At 35.4% G+C, this 23,307-nt stretch overlaps 2 protein-coding genes across 2 annotated transcripts; one reads left to right on the top strand and one right to left on the bottom strand.

Moving 5' to 3' along the window:
- The first annotated feature begins 878 nt into the window (after positions 1–878).
- LOC125683408 (myogenesis-regulating glycosidase-like) lies at positions 879–13,296 on the top strand. The gene is made up of 2 exons (XM_048924548.2): positions 879–1,126; positions 11,118–13,296. The coding sequence occupies exon 2, from the start codon at positions 11,124–11,126 to the stop codon at positions 13,128–13,130; it is 2,007 nt and encodes a 668-aa protein (XP_048780505.2). The 5' UTR covers positions 879–1,126; positions 11,118–11,123; the 3' UTR covers positions 13,131–13,296.
- Positions 13,297–19,323: 6,027 nt separating this feature from the next.
- Positions 19,324–23,307, bottom strand: LOC125683439 (glyoxylate reductase/hydroxypyruvate reductase-like). Its single transcript, XM_048924582.2, has 3 exons — positions 21,064–23,307; positions 20,800–20,970; positions 19,324–20,107 (listed from the first exon to the last, which is right to left on the bottom strand). Exons 1-3 carry the CDS (start codon positions 21,260–21,262, stop codon positions 19,536–19,538), a joined length of 942 nt encoding a protein of 313 aa, XP_048780539.2. The 5' UTR covers positions 21,263–23,307; the 3' UTR covers positions 19,324–19,535.

The raw sequence follows: 23,307 nt of genomic DNA, 5'->3' as shown, positions 1-23,307 counted from the left end.
AGACTTTTAGTCTATCAGCGCACATGCACTGCACAGTAATTTTCATCAATTTACTTATTTTCTACTATTCAAGTTATCTGCCCTTGATTCCGGAAACGAATAGAGCGACCGACCGCGTGGGTTCCAACGATGGAAAAGGCCGAGCGATGTTGCAGTAAACAGTATACGTCATATTGTCTCTCTTGTACCTGTCGTCAGTAACCTTTTTGTCCTATTAAAAAAGGTGTAACATATTCTATAATTTATCTTGTCTCGTGCCTGATATGATATACATATTACAGCTTGTATAAATGTACCATATAGGTCTAACTTTATTCACATCAATCTCTCACGTGTAACTGTACTATATGATTGCATGGCTTGCCTGTCAATCTCTAAATTGATACTTGTATATTGTAATTACGTATTTTATTGTAATAATTAAGTTCATTGAATAAATATTATTTAACTTTTAAAAAAGTATGTCAACGTACAAGATCATGTCATGATCTACAATCTGATTAAAACCAGATCTTAAATCCGCTCCTCTATTGGCCATGTCGCGTAGAACGCGTTGGCGCGACATGGCCAATAGAGGAGCAGATTGAAGATCTGGTTTTAATCAGATTGATGATCTAGAGAATCTGATTTTAATTAATATGGGTAAATTTACTTTCTAAGGCAAGTATTTGACATGTACATGTATATTATATGCGAGATGCAATTTAATTAACATATTTATGCTGACATATATGCAACATGTGACTTACCTATGGCAACATGACATAAATAAGTCGCATGTCAACATGAATTTGTTGCACATCTTGCATACTGTAGGCCTAGATGTAAATCAATCAATAAGTAAATATCGACCATGTTTTCATGAGACGTGTGTTCCCAATTTTAGCTCATTTATCAGAAATTATCTCGTGCTATAAAAAATGCGAAGAACATTTTGTATGAGTCTCCCACTTAAAGGATAAAAGTAAACTTGAGAAATACAAACAGTCCTGACTGAAACAGGACAACGCTGGGTTTTTATCATGTGATCGCGATAATCAAACCATTCAACAGATCGTTCAGTAATCACACAGGTGGGGCATTCATTGCAAGTTGGAAATTCGCTTTAAATTATGATATAAAGCAGGTAAGTTTAAATTTCTTATGCCGATTATGATGAGGGTTTGTCTTTTAAAGGTTGGTACATGGAGATTCTTTTATAACTTTTGACATCCCTATGCGAATTTTTTACTGACAATGAGAAGTAACTAAACAAATCTTTGAGTGGCTTTTGGTGCCATACCAGTGGGGGTTCTTTATTATGCCAAATCCTGTCATAACCCGGGACCTCGGTTTTTAAGGTCTCGTTTGAAAAAGACCCGCAACTCTCAGATTACCTAATTTTACGTCAGATTGAACGCGGCCAAGATACAAGCGTCTTGACGTCGCTGAAGAACTGTATAGATCTCTTGGGACATACCAGAAAGGTTCAGATCGAACTCATATATAAATATTCGTTTGACAGAAAACTTTTTTTCTGTCTGCACTCGGTTGAGGTCTGATATCGCTATATCCATGTATCGCCTTGTGGTTCATGATTTAAAAAAAAAAAAAAAATGAAAACTGATGGTGCAGAATTTCACCAATTATGCAAATTAACCCCATGTACACTATATTTTAAACTATATACATGTATGTATATAATGTGACGTGACGGTACATGCTCAAACACTGCTAAATAAAAATCTTTATACAGTTGTACACAATAACGTACAATTGAAGTGAATATGTTGTGCATGTTTGAGAAGTACACCTTAAAGGACGAGATCGATGTTGGATAAAAATCCAAGTTCAAATAGTTAGGAGAGGGTAAAAAGAACATGACCCACGAACCATGAAAAATGGCCTAGCCTGGGATATTGATAATTTCCGTATATAATAATCTTCTGGATATAGGCTTTCTAGAAATGTTTTTCTTTTTTTCATATATTCTATACTTTTTTGTTAATATGACGTTGAATATTGTGGTATTTAATGTTAAAAAATTAACATTTCGGGATACACGTCACAACAATAAACCTGCAATGACCATGTACAATGTACATGAACCTATAAATCTCTGAATATATCAAGTTATATGCACTCAAATAGCTAGAATGGCTAATTCAATGATCATAATAAGCATTTTTGACCAAATATGGGAAATAGAAATAAGAAATATTTTGGAAATGATGTTCAAAGCCGTGATTGTTCAACTTTACTTTTAAATTATTTTTACTTGAATTTTGAAATACTGAAATAAGAATAAATATAGTATGTAGTCTATTTACATGGTGAAAGAAGTGAATCATTGGAACAATTCTGTTTCATATCATATTCCATGGTTTTTGGATTTTGTTTTGTTTTTTTGGTTGTTTTTTGGTGTTTTTTTTGTATTAAAACGACCGAGTATCGATATCAATGGTAACGAAATAAGTTGACACCGCGTCTCGTCAAAACATGTTCAATTCGAATTTACTCGGAATTACACGGTCAACGAGCATTTGCTGTGAAACCTGATTAAAGGAAAATTACTGTAGACACCTAATAGTAAGTATCAAATGATCTTTTTTGTTACATGTACATGTAGATTTCATAGCGTGAATAATAACAACACAACACCGATATAGGGGATCAGAGTCAGTATATTATTGACTCTGAAAATACGATTTGAGAAATGATACTGTATAAATTTTACTGTATTTATCTTGATCAATAATTGCATATTCCTATACGTATTAATCATGTAAAGATACTGAGGTCTTTTAACCAACAATTTTAAATGCTTGTGCCAGGGCCGTAAATTACATGGAGGCGGAGGAGGCAGCTGCCTCCTCCAACTTTTGAGCCAAAAAAAAATTAAAATTTAAAGTTCATATAGAATTTATGTTGTTTCCAATAACTAAGAACATGATACCTCCCTTAAAAAGCATTCCAAATCTTTCTTTTAGAATGAGTTAGTCAAGTAACATCTTAGAAGGCCCTAGAATCAAGGATTTTGCACGAAACGTGTTCAGTGTGCACAAAATGTGCTCAACGTCTGGGGGCCTGGGGCCCCAGACCCCCGCCTAATTTCCTGCCTCCTCCAAATTGAAGGTTAATTTACGGCCCTGCAGTGTGCAATACATTATTGACTGACAGAACGTAATTCATGAGCTGTGATCTAAAAATCTTCCAGACATTAATATAGATTTGAATAGAATTACATCTAGATACATATTTGAAATGGAATATATCCTAAGGCACTGTAGTTTTAAATTGTTTGGATTATATTGCATTTACATGTAATTTATACATGCTTGTAAATGCCACAGAATGAGAAATAATCTAAATTGGCCTATTTTCATAATGTTCCCAAAATAGAAGTATCATGTAGATCTATACAGGAAATAACATTTACAAATCATGTTTGTTGTTTGTTATTTTAAGTAATTATTATGCTAAAATCAAATACCCTTTTTATTGTCAACAAATACATCACTGGTAGAAAGGTTATAAAGCTTTTATCTAGCACAAGTTTCCATATTCTACAGGTTTACATATGTCAGCAAGTCCTCAAAAGCAGCTTTAGGGGTTCCCAGGAGATTCTGATGCTCACTGTTAGACTCTCACTGTTGTCAAAATCCAACCTTATTTTCTCTTTTCTCAAAATTTCAGCTCTCAAAAACTTGTTTGATTAATTATGTCACTCCTGTTTTGTTGAACATGGTGTTGTCAGCAATAGGTTCAAGTTCTTCTATGTCTTGTTGTAGGTGATTTGTACAGAAGCGAATGATGGCCTCTTTTGAAATTAAGATTTCATGCCTTACTCCTACTGGGACTACAACTAACTTTGGACCTGGTCACTCGCAGATACAGCATGAAGTGTGCCCTCTTGATGTACATGGGGATGGGAGTGATACAGAAGGGCGACTAATTGGAAGAACTGCTACTGCTGGTGGTGGTGCTGGACTGTCTTGAATCTGTTGCCTAACCGACTTGATATTCTTCTGTTTAATATGGGAGCAACACACACACTCTGGCATATATTGCACAGAAAATCATGATCAGATGGTGCCCTCCCTATCAGAGTGGTGATCACTGTCCTATATTTCTTTGAAATCCTGGATCTGTGTTTTGGTTTTACTCTCCATGGACAGTTGAAACAGAGAAAGAATTAGGGACCACTCCTTGGCATATCTGAAATATTTATGTCATATACATGTAATTAAAATATACAATTTGGGTTGGATGAAAATCTTATCTTCATGTTAAAACCCATTAGCCTAGGTTATTTTTCCTAAAATCTAATTATAAATCAATTAACTTGTTAATTAATGCTTGGTGAATCAATTAATAAATTGTATTCAAAAACTTGAAATTATTTTTTTTTCCACTAATAAACTGAAAATGTGTATCTTCAAATGTTTTGTTGATTAATGTCAGTGTGAAATATAGAGGGGGTATGGGGTTTACAACAATGTATATTACATGGTTAATTTATTTCTATTATGTAGTCCATGTAAATTTCTGTGGAAACGAGGAAGTTATTTATATTCGGTCTTTCCTATCCCGGGGTAGGAAAGACCGAATATAGATAACCCCCTCGTTTCCACGGAAATTAAGTCCATGAGAGCCTGAAATCTCCCAACCTGGGTCTGTTTAATGGACCCTTCCAAAGTCCTTTTTTAAGGAAAAAGTAAACCATTTTCCTAATCCAAAAAGAAAACTGGTGCAAAAACCATGCACATCTCCATACATGAAATAATAGAAATAATAGAAAAATTATCAGTAGTATTGTAATACATTTTCGGGGGGGGGGGGGGTTTGCCGTTTCACCTTTATAGATTGGGTTTTTTTCCTAACATTTAAAACATATCTTTTCAATATCAATTTTGTCTATAGCACAAAATAAAAATTCTAAAATCAATGAAAGCGTTTGATTTTCGTGTGTATATATAAAACAAAACGAAAGAAGAAAAAAAATAGGATCCTCCACTAGTAAACTATGTTTTCCATTTAGAGTTATTGCCCTTCAATTGAAAAAAGTAAATATAATTAAATGAATACTTTACATTTCAACACAAGTTATGTCAAATATTATTTAACAAGATATATTTTGATATGTATTTAAATTGACCTACTTCATTAAAAACAAACTTTCTTTGTGTTTTTGTAGGTTTCTTTCCACGTATATACAAGGGACTTATGAATTTACGAACTTAAATAGTTGAAGTTGAAAACAAAACATTAATTGTTTCCTTTCCGTTCGATGTATGAAAATTGTACGTTCAAATTCTCAAGTACAAATGTAAAATAGATAGAGCTCACAGCCGTGTTTGACATTGCCGTAATATTCGGACATTTGTTAATGTAACACGTTGCTACAACTTTACAGTTACGATTGAGAGACTTCATATTTTATAAGAAACTTTGAACTGTAGCCTATAATAATTAAACGTACAAAATTTATAAAAATTGTGAGAACCAATGGACAAATTCATACGATAGATCATACTGTCTGAATATATATCGCACATCTCCATGCGTAATATATGTGTACATGCTGGGCCTGTGTAATTGAAATCTATCGTTAAAATGATAATGTCCTACGGCACCGATTGTGGTGAGGGCCTGTCCCGAGACACAGTTAGATTATTCTAACTAGGGTATTCCGTATGGCCGTATAAGTTTGTACTGTACGTTTGATTCGAACATTCATTCTGTTTCGAACAATATCATTTTTAAAGTAACAAAAGGTAGGGAAATCGGTACTTTTAAAGCCATCGGAACGGACTTCGGAATCAAACATACACGATAGGTGTAACCCCCCCCCCCCCCCCCCCCCCCCCGCGCCGTACCTTTTTACCATAGGCCATGACTCTCATATTTACTCGTTTAGATATTGATTTTTTATTTTAAAAAATATATAACAACATAAAAACTCACCTCTTTGCTGTTTCTTTTTGAGTCGTATCAACTGCGTTAGATGTATGTATTGACGTCCTTGGAATCTGACGTTTCCAGACGACACTTTTGTTATTTATTTTTTTTTTTTTCGACATGGCCGCATTGCTTACGAGTTAATTTTTTTGATGGAAAGTGTTAATCTAACTTTGCATTTTAATTTTAGTTTACAAAATTGAGTCGTGAGTAATGCGGCCCATGTGAATTTATAGACTGAAGTTGGCAAATTTATGCGATTTTCCCGGAAAACGTGAAACTGCGGTAGGTTTGGGCATTTACTTGAGTGCTTTAAACATCCGGTGTGAGGAAACGATTGCGCAATACAACTTAGCTCATGTTATGGATAAAAAATATAATCTTAGATTTATTCTAAAGTGTTCTTTAATTTTTCCAAATTTGGTAGGCCAAAAATGGCATATTGTGGGTCATGTTCTTTCAGTAAGTTTCTGTCATCCGACATCAGTTGTGCTTTAGTGGAAAAAGACAAGTGACTTAAAAACCATAATGAGCATTTTTAATAGTTTTAATGTACACTTTGATCGATTAGTTTCAAAATCAATCATATTTAGTTGCTTGGTGGGGTCTTGGTGAAAAATATGTGAATTTAGTTGGGTTTTGTGTGTGTGTGTGTTCCTGACATTTTGAGGGAAAGGTGAAGGTAACGATGATTGATCAATCTCATAACTCCTACAAGCAATACAAAATAGAGAGTTGGGCAAATACGGACCCCTGGATATACCAGAAGTGGGATCAGGTGCCTAAAAGGAGTTAGCATCCCCTGTCGACCAGTGACACCCGCCGTGAGCCCCACATTTTTATCAGGTAAACGAAGTAATCCGTAGTTAAAATTAGTGTACCAAGAACGGCTCAACAATCGGCATGCAACACAGACAGTACCTGACCCAATGATAGTTTGTATTGGCAAACTACCGGTAGATCATTATAACGACCATAGAACATGCAAAATGTTGACTTTAAACAAGACTGTTGAAACCACTGTGACATCAACTTCTTTGTCAGTAGCCTGTGTCGATTTTAAAAAATGATCATACGCAGAACAAGCTCTTGCGTATCGAATCAGTTGAGAGACAAAAACGCCATAGGCAGGTGATAATGGAATATTGCTACATAGATATGGGAAATTGACGGAGAAGCTGAAATCATCACATTTGTCATAAAGCTGAGTTGTTAGTTTGCCGTTAATACTCATTTTCAATAAAAGGGACTGGGGGCGTAACACAGATATAGCAAGCATATTTTGTTAAACATGCATAAGGACAAAATCACAGGCAATTATTTCGCTTGGGTTCGAATGTACTATTAAAGAGTACTTTAATAATTGCTTGTGAACAAAGTAACAGACACAGCAACATGTACAAGACTTGTCCAGGCATGAATAATTTGAATTATCTCCCTTTCTCCGAGTTTTTATCGAGTCTACATAGATATTTATTGCCATCGAGGGAAGGTGCTCTGGAATATACAAATATACTTCAACAACAACAACAACAGTCTGGACATCGTTCCTCTTCATATTTAATGTAGAGATTAAAAAAATCAGCAATATTATTTTCAGAGGCGGATCTAGAGGGGTGCACCCCCTTTGGGAACAAAGAAGATGGGTGAACTTGGCGAACAATAAACCTATTCATGATTGAGCACCGGTCGCGAATCGGGAGTTTAAAATACCCGTAGTTACAACAGATACAGTACCGTACTAAAACGCTGTCCATAATATTTAGAATTTAAAAAAAAAAAAAAACAAATATATAGATCATACTTCAAAGATGGATATTTATCATTAATCAAAATCATCATTAGAATTTGTTTCACAGGCAGCATCAGGTATATCAGACATTAAGCGGTTTTTAACACACACATAATTACACTGATGCCTAGAGTACCTAAGGTACCAAATGACACTGCATATATGCTCGCAATGTTTATTCAACAGTACGTGCTCCACATTTCCATTGACATACATGTATTAACTGATGTGAATTAGAGACCTGACATATTTTGTGGTGCAAATGAAATGTGGAATAGCGTTTTCTGCATGGTGCAGTATTAATGCTTTGATTTGGATTCAGTTTTTCCCCAACAGATGTTTTTGAACAGCATTTACAACCTACTGGTACTAGTATACCGAATATAATAAAGGCATCAGTTCTCGCCTTTTTTGGTACATGTACAACTCTGAAGTCGTTTTCACAGTTACAGAACGCACATTTGCTGTTAGATTTCCCAGCAAATATATACATGTATATGGGACAGAAAGAGACACTTGATTGGCTTTTGTTTTTGTACTGTGCCTTTTAGACAGTCTATACACTGGTTGTATACCTCGCTTTTGTCATGATCTCTTCAAGTAACTTCTTAAGCATTGTTGGAATCATTCGCTTTAACTTTTCTTTAAGTTGTCGTTTACATAAACAACACTCATACTTCACAGGAGGCCCCATACTTGTTTACATTTATTCACTAGCTGCATGTTGGAATCAATTACTTGTTATCGCCATTAAGACTGCATACTATGAGTAAAACTTAGCATAAATGCCAGAGACAAATGATTATGGGAAGTCTAATAATTCATAAGAAAAAAAAATAGGTAGGAAAAATTGGCATTCGAACCAAAGATATGCAATCTGGGCCTGTCCAAACTTCATTGAGACTGCCGCTATACCACCTCGGCTATCCATCCCATATACAAGTTCTGAATTTCAAGCTATTTAAAGTCACCCGTCGTGGACATAGGAATTTTCTTGATAATACGACAAAAGTTATACACAAGAAGTAAGTTTGTTTCATAGAGTGGGTCATGTCTCCATACTTTTATTTACAAAACATATTACACTTGAACACGTACTAACATATTTTACTTAGTTCACAATGGAGACTTGGCCCACTCCATGTGAAAATCTGCTTGGAAAAGTCAAATTTACTGTCATTTTGTGCGTTTTTCGCGTATACGTGATTTTAAATATGATTTTTTTTTCAATGTTCCTTTGCAATGGGCACATCGAAAAAGCATTTTTGGAAACTATGGATTGATTATTTTAACTAGAATGCAAATTTTTCTTTTTCTGGAGAGTTTCAATTTTAACTTTGATATTTGTCTCTCTGTTTGTTCTCGGCTCGGTAAAGTCACCCATCTTCTTTGTTCTAAACTTCTAAAAATGAATTTGTTCCAAGTACGAACTTTAATATCACATTACACTTGGTACCATCTATCCCATCACATACCTTCAGTGAGTAGAACTTTTCAATTTCAACTAGTCATTCATTTGCTCAGTATTCACTGAAAATTTTAAACGATGTACAAATTAGTTTTATAAAGAACGATTTAACATAATTCCTTGGGATTATGAAAAAAAGTAATAAAAGCTATAAGAATTTGAAGATTCAAACTAAAGTGGTTTTCACACAGAAGCTGGTGGTTTGAGGTACACATGTATGAAGGCGGGATAAAATTCACAGCCAGAATTTTAAATAATGTTCAAGACAATGAACTATCAAATATGCAGGAATCATTTCCAATATTCGAACTTGTTGAAGAGTCAAACACCGAAAGATGAAAGTTAAGTTCTAGGTGATCTATTAACCAATCATTGATAAACTGATTTGTTACTGTATACCTCACTGACTTAGAGAAATATATCTTTGACAGAGATACCTATAACTAACTTCTTCTTTTTTTTTTAAAAGAGATATCTTTTTAACGAAAACTGATATTTCTTACGCGTACAAATATCGCTTAACCTTTAGAAATATCCAAGTGAAAAAAGACATTTCTTACGATTTTCAGAGATATCTCTCTACCTTTGAGATACATCTCTTATCTTAATTTTTCCATTTGACTACAATGATGTCTCCCATACACGACCTTCGCCATTTATGTGATGTTATAACCTAATGCAAAAATTACGATAAAGTTGGGACGGCATTAACCAGGCCTAATGAGTAGTATGATATTTTACCCCCAGACTGAGTCTAATGAGTAGTATGATATTTTGCCCCCAGGCTTAGCCTAATAAGTAGTATGATATTTTGCTCCAAGGCTAGGCCTAACGAGTAGTATGATATTTTGCCCCCAGACTGAGCCTGGGCTTGAATATTGTAAGGACATCAAATATGCCTGTAGGTACTCCAATATTACCACATCAAGTTGAACTTCATCATTTTCCATTTTCGATCGCCATATCTAAAATCACTAGTAACTGTTTCACTGAAGTGTATGGTCGAGTTTAACATGAGTTCATATGATATTTGTATTTAGATTCCCTTAGACGATTTAATTGGCGGGCTTTCGCTGTGGAGAGCATTCCACCAGAAGTAAAATAATCGAGAGACAACACTTTAACGTAGACAGATATCCCTTTTCTTTGAGAAATATTCTTATAAAGATATCTCTTAATTAAAGTAATTCCACCCTCCTGTGATGTCATCAGATTTTGCAAAATCAATGATCTATTTAGATTTATGCATGATAGGAACATAGATTTTGTCTTTTTTCTATAGTTATTGTAAAAAATCTTGTTAAAAATAGAATATTTCAAAAGTCAAGTTATAGATACGATACAAAATATTGAATCCAAGGACAATAACTCTGTCTCTATTGATTTCTTTATCAAGTCTATCATGCGATGATTTCCTTTATTTATTTTTTTACAAACATTTTGTATATTTTTGTGAAGATACAGTTTCATGAAATTGTTATGAATGCTACTATATCGTCATAATCAGTTTGTATGGAATTTTAATAACGCTGTTTAAGGACAAATGCAGCTTTCTGACGGTGATACATGTGTATATGATTCTGTTTATGTACGTCTCACATCTAATTAAAAAGTGTGATGACCTATGTATTTTATTTGATAATTTACTAGTTTTAACTCTAATGAATGGAAATAAATACACATTTTAAATTTGTATTAGATAAAACTGCGAGTATGGAGTTACCTTAAGTTAAAGAGATATTTTTGAATTAAAAACAATATCTTTCTAAGTGAAAGAGATATCTCTGTAAGTTTCAAGAGATATCTCTCTGAAATAAGAGGTATCTCTTTAGATTAAAGAAATATTTTATTTGTGAAACGGCTTTCCATATGTTACACTTTACATGTACAAAATGTCCTGTGTTTATATAATTGTAGATCGTGATGAGTCGAACAGGAGGACGGGTTAAACTAGGAGTGCTTGTCTTCATTTTTCTGGTCGTCTGTGTTGTCACCGCGATTGTGACATGGCATTTCACCAAACGTTCGTTCGAAGACGACAACCCATCGAATTCAAGTCCACATAGATCCCCATTTCAAATGCAACTTGGTGACTCTATCTTCAAAGACGACATGATAATTTCAATCAAAAGAAATACTTTCACAGTTCTATCAGGACAACTATGGGACGATGTGTCACGTGCGAATGTAAGCCAGTGGACAAAGACGAATGATAGGATGGGGAATATAAACTGGCCACGTGACAGGAAGGTGGAGTTGACCTACACAGAAGAGGGTGGCGTTCCTTGCTATCACTTTAACTGGCAGGTAATAGTCGGGATGGAGACGGTGTTGACAGACTGCTGGGACATAGGAGACGAGCACTGGTATGGAGGATTTGAAGACTACTATCAACCATGGCCTTTTGAGAAAATGTCAAGAAACATGTCGCCTTTTGTTACATACGATTCATATCAAAAGCAACTCGGTGGTGTGCAGGAGAGATATTTCATAACTTCTAAAGGAGTTGGTATCTATATAGAAGAGAATGTGCCTTTATTTATTAGCATCAATGCCTCAAACGACAGAAAATTTTGTCTACAGGCAAAATACGAGAAACACCCTTATCAAAACTACAAGAGAAATCTTCCCGTGCTTAAGTACCATATCTGTGTGTCTACAGATGTTAAATTAATCCATGACTTTATGATAAGGACTTTTATCAAACTTCGCCCAACAGCTATCCCAGATGAAATGATGTTCCGTAAACCTATATGGTCAACATGGGCACAATATCACAAGGAAATCAACCAATCTTTGGTCATGGAGTTTGCAAACAATATCATCAAAAACAATTTCACTCACTCTCAGTTAGAAATTGACGATGACTGGACACCAAAGTATGGAGACATGGACTTTAATGTCGCAAAGTTTCCAAATGCAAAGGAGATGGTGAAACAGTTGAATGACATCGGATTCCGCGTCACCGTTTGGCTGCATCCTTTCTTTAACATCGATTCAAACGCATTTTTGGAAGCAGCATCAAATCTCTTTTTGATAAAACAGTTTGAATCCCCACAACCTGGATTGGTCTCTTGGTGGGATGGTAAGCTCGCTGGAATAATCGATGTAACGAACCCAAAAGCTGTGGAATGGTATCTGAACAAAACGACGTTTCTTCAACAAACGTACAATATAAGCTCGTTCAAATTTGATGCGGGTGAAGTGAATTGGCTTCCCCTGGTTTATTCTGCAGAATTGGATATTCCCAATGAATACACCAAACAGTGGGCAAAACTCGCTTATGAATCCGATTCGAGGATTCGTCACCAAGAAGTACGGGTTGGCTGTAGGAGTCAGGATTTACCCATCTTTGTCAGAATGCTCGATAAAGACAGCAATTGGGATTATACAAATGGACTAAAAACTTTGATTCCTACAGCGTTGACTTTCGGTATTCTGGGATATCCTTTTATACTTCCGGATATGATTGGCGGGAACGCATACCATACTAATCCAGAGAGAGAACTCTACATCCGCTGGATGCAAGCCAATGCCTTTTTGCCATCGCTGCAGTTATCCATAGTTCCATGGCAGTATGATGAAGAAGTGATAAACCTGACCCGCCAATACATTCAACTTCACGATGATTATACAGATACCATTCTTACACTTGCGAGAGAAGCCATTAACACAGGGGCTCCAATAATCAGACCCTTGTGGTGGATAGCACCACTTGATGAGGTAGCATTGACAATTGATTCAGAATTTCTTCTCGGAGACGATATCCTTGTGGCCCCAGTTCTAGAAAGGGGTGCAGTGTCACGTGATGTGTACTTACCTGGGGGACAATGGAAAGATCAGCTGAGGGGGGATATTAAACAAGGAGGCTGGTACAGGAATTATATGGCTAAACTTCACGAACTTCCCTATTTCACAAAGCAAAGCTAGATTCATTGAACTTGGCAACAGCATTGTACACATAGTGAATTTTTCATGTCTAAAATCATACAAACCCAAGATTCTATACAAAAGTCGTTCCTAGTCTTCATCAAAGATTTATGTGTGCAATGTACTGATTTCTGGATTCTAATTAAAACTACATATTGAAATTATATTTAACCACAATTTTGTTGATTAAATGAGGTATGTTTAATTAAGGAGGTATGCTACACCAGAGAAATTTGATGTAGATGAAAAGTGTAGGATATGTACAAAAATATTTTGAATTTGAAAATTTGAAAATTTACTTTATTTTGTCAAAAAATACAGTTTTAGTAGAAGGTAATCTGAAAAAAATTTAAAACCCCTGCTGGACTCGAACCTGCGACCTACAGTTCGGCAGTCGGTATTCTTACCTACTGCGCTACTCGGCTAGGTATTTAAATGGAAAAGGAAAAGTCAAATATTGCTGATATCGATTTTGTCATCCATGTTTTTAAAGGAAGTAAGCCATTATGACGATGTAGAGTACTACCTTAAGTTTCAAATTTGTTCTTGATAAGATTCAAATACAGAATTCCTTCAATGAAAAAAAGCATTTTCTTTTGCTAGATCTCTTGGAAAGGATTTTATTTCTAATTATCTCTGCTTATGAAACTCTTTCTATTTTATATTGACGTAAATGTGTGTATACTTATGAAATAAATTTCATTTTTGAAAATACATGAGGGTATGAACTGCGATGCTTCATTCACGAAACACGTTAGCGGTGATTGCGACCATAAAATCTGCAAAATACTGACTTTAAACGAGACTGTACAAACTCCTGTAACATCAACCTAGTTTAGCATACCTCGATTTAAGAAGTGATCATACACAGAACATGCTCAAATAGCGTATTGAATCAGTTGACAGGAATTGTTTAATTTGCATATTTCATACCAATAGTTAGGTCGTTCTTTACATACTGATTTTCACTACCGATTACTCCGTTTACTCGTTCTGGGTGTGATTCAGATTGGTCAATACGGGATGTTTACTCCTCCTAGACACCTGGTCCCACCTTTGCGTTTTTGTCCCAATCTCAATTTTGTATAATTCTTTAAAGGAATTAAGAAATTGATCACTTCATTTTACCATCGAACATGTATTTCTGCTGGCGGATACGCTGACCCCGTCCGCGGATACTTGTCGCTCGATATTTTAGATTCTACCATCAATACAGACTATAACGATACAATACTGGCTGACACGTCGCCCAGTATAAAAAAAAAAGAAGTCTATAATAGGCTCGAACAGAATGATTTATGTGCCTCGGATTATTCTTCGAGATATCAAAGATTCTTTATACGTGCAGTAGAAACTGAGAAGTCATACCCAACTTATGGAATGCAAAGTCTCATCAGGAGCCATTGTGGGGATTCTTTTTCGGACATATTCTCCATCTCTATATGTTGTGACAGAAACTATAAAACGCGTGACATTGTTATCAATAGGACTTCAATACTAGTAGCCTTACTGGACGAAGTTTAAATACCAAGACTTGGGGAAAGTTTTACCTGTAACTATTGTAATATGGCTTTAAACTATTGTAGAAATTCGGTTTGAGGGTTGGGTGTTAGATATGATGCTTATGTACACACGAATAACTTGAACGTAATAGTAATTGCATGATGATCCCATGTGCATGTACATTAGTGGCTAGTAGTGTAGCATCTTGTTATAGTTTTTTTTTTATTATATAAGCTATATTGATGTTTTATTTATCGTTAGAATACCACACGCTAAATGTTTCGAATCGTCGACATGTATATTAAACAATCATCTATATTCATAATATTGCATACATTTTTGATAGTATGAGGTATCTGGTAAAGCTACAGCTTTAGACAGATGTGTTGATGTAAATTATATCGATAACTCAAATTTAAATTGAGCATAATGATTGTTAATCACATGTTTCCAGCGCGCGAAAGAATGCATACCATCTTATAATGAACAATAGCCTTGTTCGATTGTTTAGATATTTGAAATTTGTATTTCTACTTCATTTATTTTATGAGATGGAATTTGTTAGCAACATACGTGATCAAACTACCTAATTGCGGAATGTAAAATTTAAGTATTATTGTTCTGTATTACTACACAAAGGATTGTGGTTGTCTGATTTATTTATAAAGAATTATTTTGTCTTATGTTTGAGTGCAATCATATTAGCTTTGATTTTAATTCATTGTATGAGAGTAGGGCACTTTGACATTATGTACTTTTCTGTATCTGAAATGTTGTACTTGAAGTAGTTCGAAGATGCTCTGGATTGGACTATTATTCATTGGCTGTTTCGGTCACATGACCATTTTTAGAAAGAATATTGCATCATCATCATCCTGATTTGTATTGACATCATGGTTCATTTCATAGAATCAAAGTACCGAAATGTTATTTGCTATGAAAATGTAGAAATTATTCAAAATATAGCTTTTAAGCTCTCCGCTAAACGGGCATCACAATCCACCACATTGTTCATTAGGAGTTTATTGTTCAGAAAGTATCAAAAAATTCATATAATGATATGCATAATTATAATTCAAGCCTTTAATAATGAAAGAGCGTGGCTAAGTTCCATTTACAAAAGAGGTTAATATTTTATTAATTATTACCCTCCCTCAGACTAAAATAATACAGGAAATAGACGACTGGTGTGTAAAATATGATGAGTATACCTTGTAAGATGATTGGCATAGGAGACGGTGCCAAGAAGGTTTACCATATTTTCAAGTTGTTTTACGCAATGGAATGTAACCTTTGTGGTCTGATTTACATCGGGGAAACTAAGGGATCACTAACTAAATTAATATTGGTGGTAATCATCTTCTCTATAAACACTCAACTTCCTGGATCATGTCTATGAGGGTCATAATCTTTAGAGGAAAAGTTACCATCATACTTACAGCTACACCTTTTCGTAGAATCACTGAATCTAGGCACTGCTTTTCCATATGGGTGTAATGACAATGTAGAAAATGTGGATTTTCCATGGATTCGTGTTTGCTCTAAATTCAATTTTGTTTTCTTTATAAGATTTATGACATTGATCACTGTTCATTATCTTCACTTCTTTCATTCAGAATATGGTCCGCAATTTATGGCTTGCAAGGAAAGAACTATTGATTTTAGTGGATCTTTAGATAGATCTTGCTACACTACACCACAGGTTTTAGGTTACTTCACGTAAAAGTATCAAGCTTGTGATGTAGCTCTACAATAGGACAAAATGATGTAGCACTTGCAAGTTCACTTAGCTGGATAAGGATTAGTTTGAATGATCTTGATTTTACATCCATTTTCAATAGCATACTAGAAGATGAAAAAGTGATGATGACCAACAGTGATCAATCTTATCAATTCAATAAAGAATACAAAACCAAGAGAAGGGCAAATATTGATTTAATAAACAAGTAGGTTTGCCATTACCCTCGTAATCTAAAACATGTATAAAAGCATAATAAATCAACAGAATATAATCGTCGTAAAAGTCACCCCAAAAGTATAGAAAGGCGAAAATAACAAAGAGTGATCAATCTCATAACTCCTATAAGCAATACAAAGTAAAGAGTTGGGCAAACACGGACCCCTGGATATACCAGTGGTGGGACCAGGTGCCTAGGAGGAGTAAGCATTGATCGGTCACACCCGTCTTGAGCCCCATATCTTGATCAGGTAAACCGAGTTATCTGTAGTCAAAATCAGTGTGCCAAGAACGGCCTAACGATCTATATGAAAAACGTCACACACTCTGAAGTTGAAATAAAAAATATGCTAGAGTTCCTCATTGACAATAGCTTCGTGGTCTTTGGTGAACAGGTCTTTCAACAGTCTGTTGGAATTCCCATGAGCACGATTTGTGCTCCTTTGTTAGTTGACCTGTTTCTATATTCATATGAAGCAGAATTTATTCAAAAACTTCTACATGAGAAGAAAAAATATCTCGCTGTGGCTTTCAATTCGACATTTCGATGTATCGATGACGTTTTGTCTATTAAACAATAATAACTTTCATTCATATGTCGATTTGATATATCCCTGTGAGCTCGAAATAAAGGACACCAAAGAGTCGTCCACTTCTGCTTCATACTTATATATTTTATTGAAAGTAGACATTGACGGCAAACTGACAACTCAACTGTATATGACAAACGGCATGATTTCAGCTTCTCCATCATCAACTTTCCATATTCATGTAGCAATATTCCATTATCACCTGCATATGGTGTTTATATATCTCAACTGATTCGATAAGCAAGAGCTTATTCTGCGTATAGTCAGTTTTTAAATCGAGGTAAGCTACTGACAAACAAGTTGATGGTACAGGGGTTTCAACAATCTCGATTGAAGTCAGCATTTCACAAATTCTATGGTCGTTATAACGATTTAGTTCGTCAATAATTGAAAAAATTGTCATAAATTTGAGTTGTTAGTTTGCGTTAATATTTACTTTCAACAAGATATCCAAGTATGAAGCAGAAATGGACGACTCTATGGCGTCTTTTATTTCGAGTTCACAGGGATGTATGGAATCGACATGTGAATGAAAATTATCATTGTTGATAGATAATACGCCGTCGATACATGTATATCTAAATGTCGAATTGGAGGCAACAGAAAGATACTGGATACTGATCACTACATATGAATATTTCCATTTTCCAGTTGTGATGAAGATGCAACTGTCTATGATATCAAAATGTATAGTCTTTAATTTATCGAGAGGAAAGGTCGTGTAAAGTGTTGAAAAGTCATACGTATTGATGTCTGGAATTGAAGAGTTCCTATAGTCTGCTTTATCTAGTTACTGATATATTGTATCTATACATACATGTACCTACTTGCATTTCGCTAATTTAAAAAACAACTATAGGAACTCTTCAATTTTGGGAGATAAAATATTGCGCCATAGAATTCTTCATTTGAACGGGAAAATTAGTGAAGGTTTATTTTATGGAATTTACATACTTAGACGGTAAGTAATACTGCATTAATAGTGATACAGATTTGGTTTAATAGTTAACTAACTGATTTGAAGCGAACAGCAGTGTCACCCAAGTGCACATTAATTGATAGAACCGGTCGAAGCTGAAAGTAAATTTCCAGACATGGATTATGAAGGACTGCTCCGAGATTCGGTGAAGGCGTCAGTCCAAATATTCAACCGAGATTACGTATGATCAGACTACTGTGTTAGCATTTCGCAAATTCAATGGTCGTCATATTGATCTAATATGCAAATACGAGCTATCACAGGATCGAATCTTATTTGACGTGTTTCAAAGCAATTGTTAGGGCGTTCTTTACATACTTATTTTGACAACGGAATACTCCTTTCACCTTCAAGATATAGGGCTGACGGCAGTTGTGACCGGTCACAAGGAGATGCTTACTCCTCCAAGACACCTGATTCCACCCCTGGTATGTCCAGGGGTCCGTGTTTGCCCTTCTATTAATTTTGTATCTTTTATAGGAATTATGAGATTGAATGCTGGTCGTCATCTTCACTAGTTCATTTACGAGTTACGACCTACAAAAAGAAAGGACTGGAAGAACTATAAAGTTTTATTCGTTTGTTTTGACGTCCATCGAGAATTTTTCACTTAGTTTGAGGCGTCACCAACTCTAGGTGAAGAGTCACAATTTGAAACCATAAATGGCGCTCAGAACAGCAGCAGTCATTAAGCAGTAAGGTTCTTTGTTGTGCCACGGGACCTCGGTTGTTAAATAACGGAGCTCTCACTTCTACATGGAGAGCGTTAAGTGAAGGAGCAGTCAATATCTGTTTTTATCCTTAGCCAGCTGGACTCAAACATACTATCCCACAGTTACGAAGTAAACACTCTAACCACGATTAGTAGTCTAGAAACACAAAAAATGATCCTTCCATACATTTCACATTATACTTAAGTCTGCACTAATAAAAATTAACATCTTTCTTCATGTCGCGTCATTTTTAAAACATGCTTTAAATCACATTCCAATAGCGACATTACATCTTCATGTTAGACGATCTTGTAAACTACTAGCAAACCACTAATTGTAGCAACACTACAGCTAGTAGCGAGTGTATTTACATACCCGTTGTTTAGTGCCTAATTTGACCCTGTTTAGTGCCTAATTTGACCCACAAATCAACAACACTATAACACATGTATGTCTAGATGTATTACGTGTTTATATTTCCATATAATATTTAAAAAAGTCAAGACAGGGCTAAACAATGTGACCCCACGTTACGAGGTACCTGAGTGGATGACTACGAACAGTAGAGATATACTTCATTGTTGTGAAATGACAGCGAGCTTTGACTTTAAACATAAAGTCAGTAGAGCAATTGTCGAATCTATAGCCATAGTTTGATTTTTATCACTGAGCTCCAAGGACAGCCAGAATGCTTTTCGCCGTGTTGGTGCTCATGGCGATTCTAGTTTCTGTGGTGTTGGTCCCCATATGTGGAAGAATCACACAGTTGGGGTGCGATAGTAGAGGGTGGCCCACAGGAAGTGGTTCCGGATCAGTGACGTCCAATCCGGCGGCGGTAATCGTTCCTTCTCTTAGTGCGTCTGCCAGATCATCATGGTTTACAATGGCTCCTCTAGATGTGTTGATTAAGATTGAAGTCCTCTTCATTCTCTGCAGCATTTTACTGTTAACCATTCCTTTTGTCACCCCTGTAACACAACAGCAGATGCAGAGTATGTCTGACGAGGTAAACAGGGTATCCAGAGACACATAATCAGCCAAATTATCGGCATAAGCAGTCTCCTCCAAGTCGTGATAAATTATGTGTTCCACTCCGAAAGGCTTTATCCTTCGTGCTATTCCGAACCCAACTCGTCCAAATCCAAGGATCCCAATGGTCTTGTTGATGAGTCCCATACCACACAACCAGGAAGGCTTCCAGCAGTAGAACTCGTTTTGTCGGATCGCTTCAATACCTTGCATAAAATGAAAATACACATGATAATCAATTTCACAAATGTACGATGTAATTATCGATGCAATGACAATATTTTGCGTCTCAACGAGGTTTATCCACCCATTTCTAGATAATATCTACATTGGGTATTAAACACGTTTTGCACAGACCTTAGGATCGGTAGATACGATACAACAAATTAGAAAAGATAGTGATTCATTTTGAATAGAGCTGTGTTATTACCAGTAGCGACCCATCAATTTTTGAAATGAAAGTTACACAACCCTGTTTCCCCCTGGTGTATGAAAGGCGAAGATAACGAACAGTGATCAATCTCATAACTCCTGTAAGCAATACAAAAATAGAGAGTTGGTCAAGCACGGACCTCTGGATATACCAGAAATGGGACCTGGTGCTTAGGAGGAGTAAGCATCACCTGTCGACCGGTCACGCCCGCTGTGAGCCCTTATCTTGATTAGGTAAACGGAGTTATCTATAGTCAAAATCAGTGTGCCAAGAACGGCCTAACAATACCATTTTTCTGGGAAATAAGATTTTGAAGAAAATTTTCAATATAAGAAATCGTATCATATGATTGCGCCAGAAGTCGCAGATTCATCTAGCTCGACCTAAATGATATTGTTGATGACGGCCATGTTATTAAAGGTCGCGCTCAGTAAAAAAAATTTTGCCAACATTATGCTCAGTTACCTTGGACGATTTTTCTTGACGTCATTAGAATCAACGCTATCGCAATATCTGCGGCCGCGTCAGCTGCGATGTCCGGTGTCTTGCACACCTCGATCCCACGGCGATGGCATTCGCTGACGTCAATATTATCCGAACCAGACGACATCGTTGCTACCACTTTCAAACTAGGACCTGCAAAAATTATTTAGGAATGAATAAATAATATCTAAGAAAGATAAATCTGCCTAGCCTCTTTACAACAGGGAATCAATATATTAGTATTACCCGCTGTCTGTAAAACCTCGACGCCGATGGTGTCACTAACTGTGCAGAATAAGCCAGAAATGCCCTTCACGGCTTTCAGAAGTGTTTCCTTAGGAACGGGCTCTTCACTGTCCCATAACTCCACTATGCATTTTTCTTCCAGGAGCGACAGCGCTTCGTGTCCTATCTGTCTTGTAACATAAACTCGCTGTCCAGGCATTCTGTTGCATTTACTACGCAATTCTTTTTTTTATATTTTCAAGGGACGTAACTGAACACGGTCGAATACGATTGACGATACTCACTGTGATAAATACATTCATTGCTACATAGTTTGCGTTCTGCAACTATGATGTAACAATAAATTGCTTGCAAATCCAATCCAATTAAAATCACACCATTTAATAGATAAAAGTCATGAAGGGCATCATACCAGCATACTTCATGAAATCGAATTTATTATCGATATAAAAAAAATATCAACAAATCCTGTTTCTAGCCAATTAAGTCCATTCGTAAATTGTAGCTTCATTTATCATAATTGTAATAGGTCTAAGTTAAGACCAGTCGTCTTCCATAAAATAAAACTAGGTCTAGCAAGATAACTAGACAGAAAAATATATATGCGTAATTTACATATAATGCTTATCCCGGCCCATAAAATGACTTTTATACAGTATGTAATAAGTTTCAGAAATGATTGAAAGCGTGTATATAAGAAGGACCAAATGTGTTGGAATGTTATAATATAATTGTGTTCAGTATTATATGAATAGTAGTATTCTATCCTGATGTATAATGACCCCCTGCACCGTGCTCTTGTCCCCTTTATACGATGTGCTCCATTAATCCTAGAGAAATCCAAAGGTCTTACAACGATTAATCGAATCCCCATGCAAATGAGGAGTTTTCAAGAATTCAACTTTTGAAATAATGTTATTTAAAATGATGACTACTGATTAACTTCTGACAATTTCCCTTTTATTTATTTCTTCTAAGACGCAAAACACAGATATTACTGACAAACAAGGACCCAGTTGCACGAAGGTTGATTAACTTTAACTGACAATTAACTAGCCATTAACCCTTATATTTATATAGTGTTAACTAAGGTATTTCTAATGGTCAACAAAATTTTTAATGTCAGTTGTTGAGTTACAATTGAGATACAGCACGCACAATTTTTTGTTATATAAAGAAGACTCGCGCCATGTTTTTGTTTACATAAAGATTGCTTGACTGAAAATATCATGTTTAAAACCAAATGAGATGTGACAAACACTAGAAACTTTTTAATTGTGTTAAAAATTAACTTGTAAATTGAAAAATCTGCTTTTAAACGGTACATCTAACCTATGTAAACAAAAACATGACACGAGCCTTGTTTACATAACAAAGAATTGTGAGCTCTGTATATCTCGTGTAACTGACATTCAAATTTCTGCTGACCATTAGAAATACCTTAGTTAAGCATTGTAAATATTAGAAATGGAAAAATAAAATTTGAACATTTTCAGCTCAAATCGTATCCATGCCCCTTTAAATGTCAGTTCAAATTAACTAACTTTTGTGCAACAGGGTCTTATATTACTTATAAGGTACAATAACCCCGGCTTTTAGATACCGTGATTTTTAAAGCACATACACAGTAATGATTTGAGTGTATTATACAGTAGTTTTATAGTACATATTTTGTAAAGCCATGCTGGCCTCTATGGTTCTTAATTCATCAAATAAAATTCATCGCTAGCATTTTCAAAGTAATGGTGAAATTGAAGTTATTTGAGAAATTATTTCGAAATATCATGAAAAGACGTTATGATATCGTTACAAGCTATAGTACCTCCAAAAATCGATAATTCCAAATATGTACAAAACCTTCCTATTTTAATGTCATGTTGTTAATTTTGAGTTTACCGGGTGGCAGTAATACAAAACAATATGACGTAACAATAATGCTGACACTTTGTCCAGGAAGCAAAAATTACAAGGTCATTAAAATCATATGTTTCTATAAAAATATATTTAAATCGCATTTTAGAATATCTACAACAAGTCATTTAGAACTGGATTTCAATCGTTTTCTGAGGTAAATTGACAGCTACTCCCAATTTAACTTAATTGTGTGAATGTTAGTATGAAAGTTGTCTTGTCTGTTTGTTATAAAATGCTTCATATAATACACACACACACACACACACACACACACACACACACACACACACACACACACACACACATATATATATATATATGTGTGTGTGT

This window comes from Ostrea edulis, chromosome 1 (assembly GCF_947568905.1).
Source record: "Ostrea edulis chromosome 1, xbOstEdul1.1, whole genome shotgun sequence".
Taxonomy (NCBI): domain Eukaryota; kingdom Metazoa; phylum Mollusca; class Bivalvia; order Ostreida; family Ostreidae; genus Ostrea; species Ostrea edulis.
Note: the sequence above shows the minus strand (reverse complement) of the source record. Positions and strands in the feature narration are given on the sequence as shown.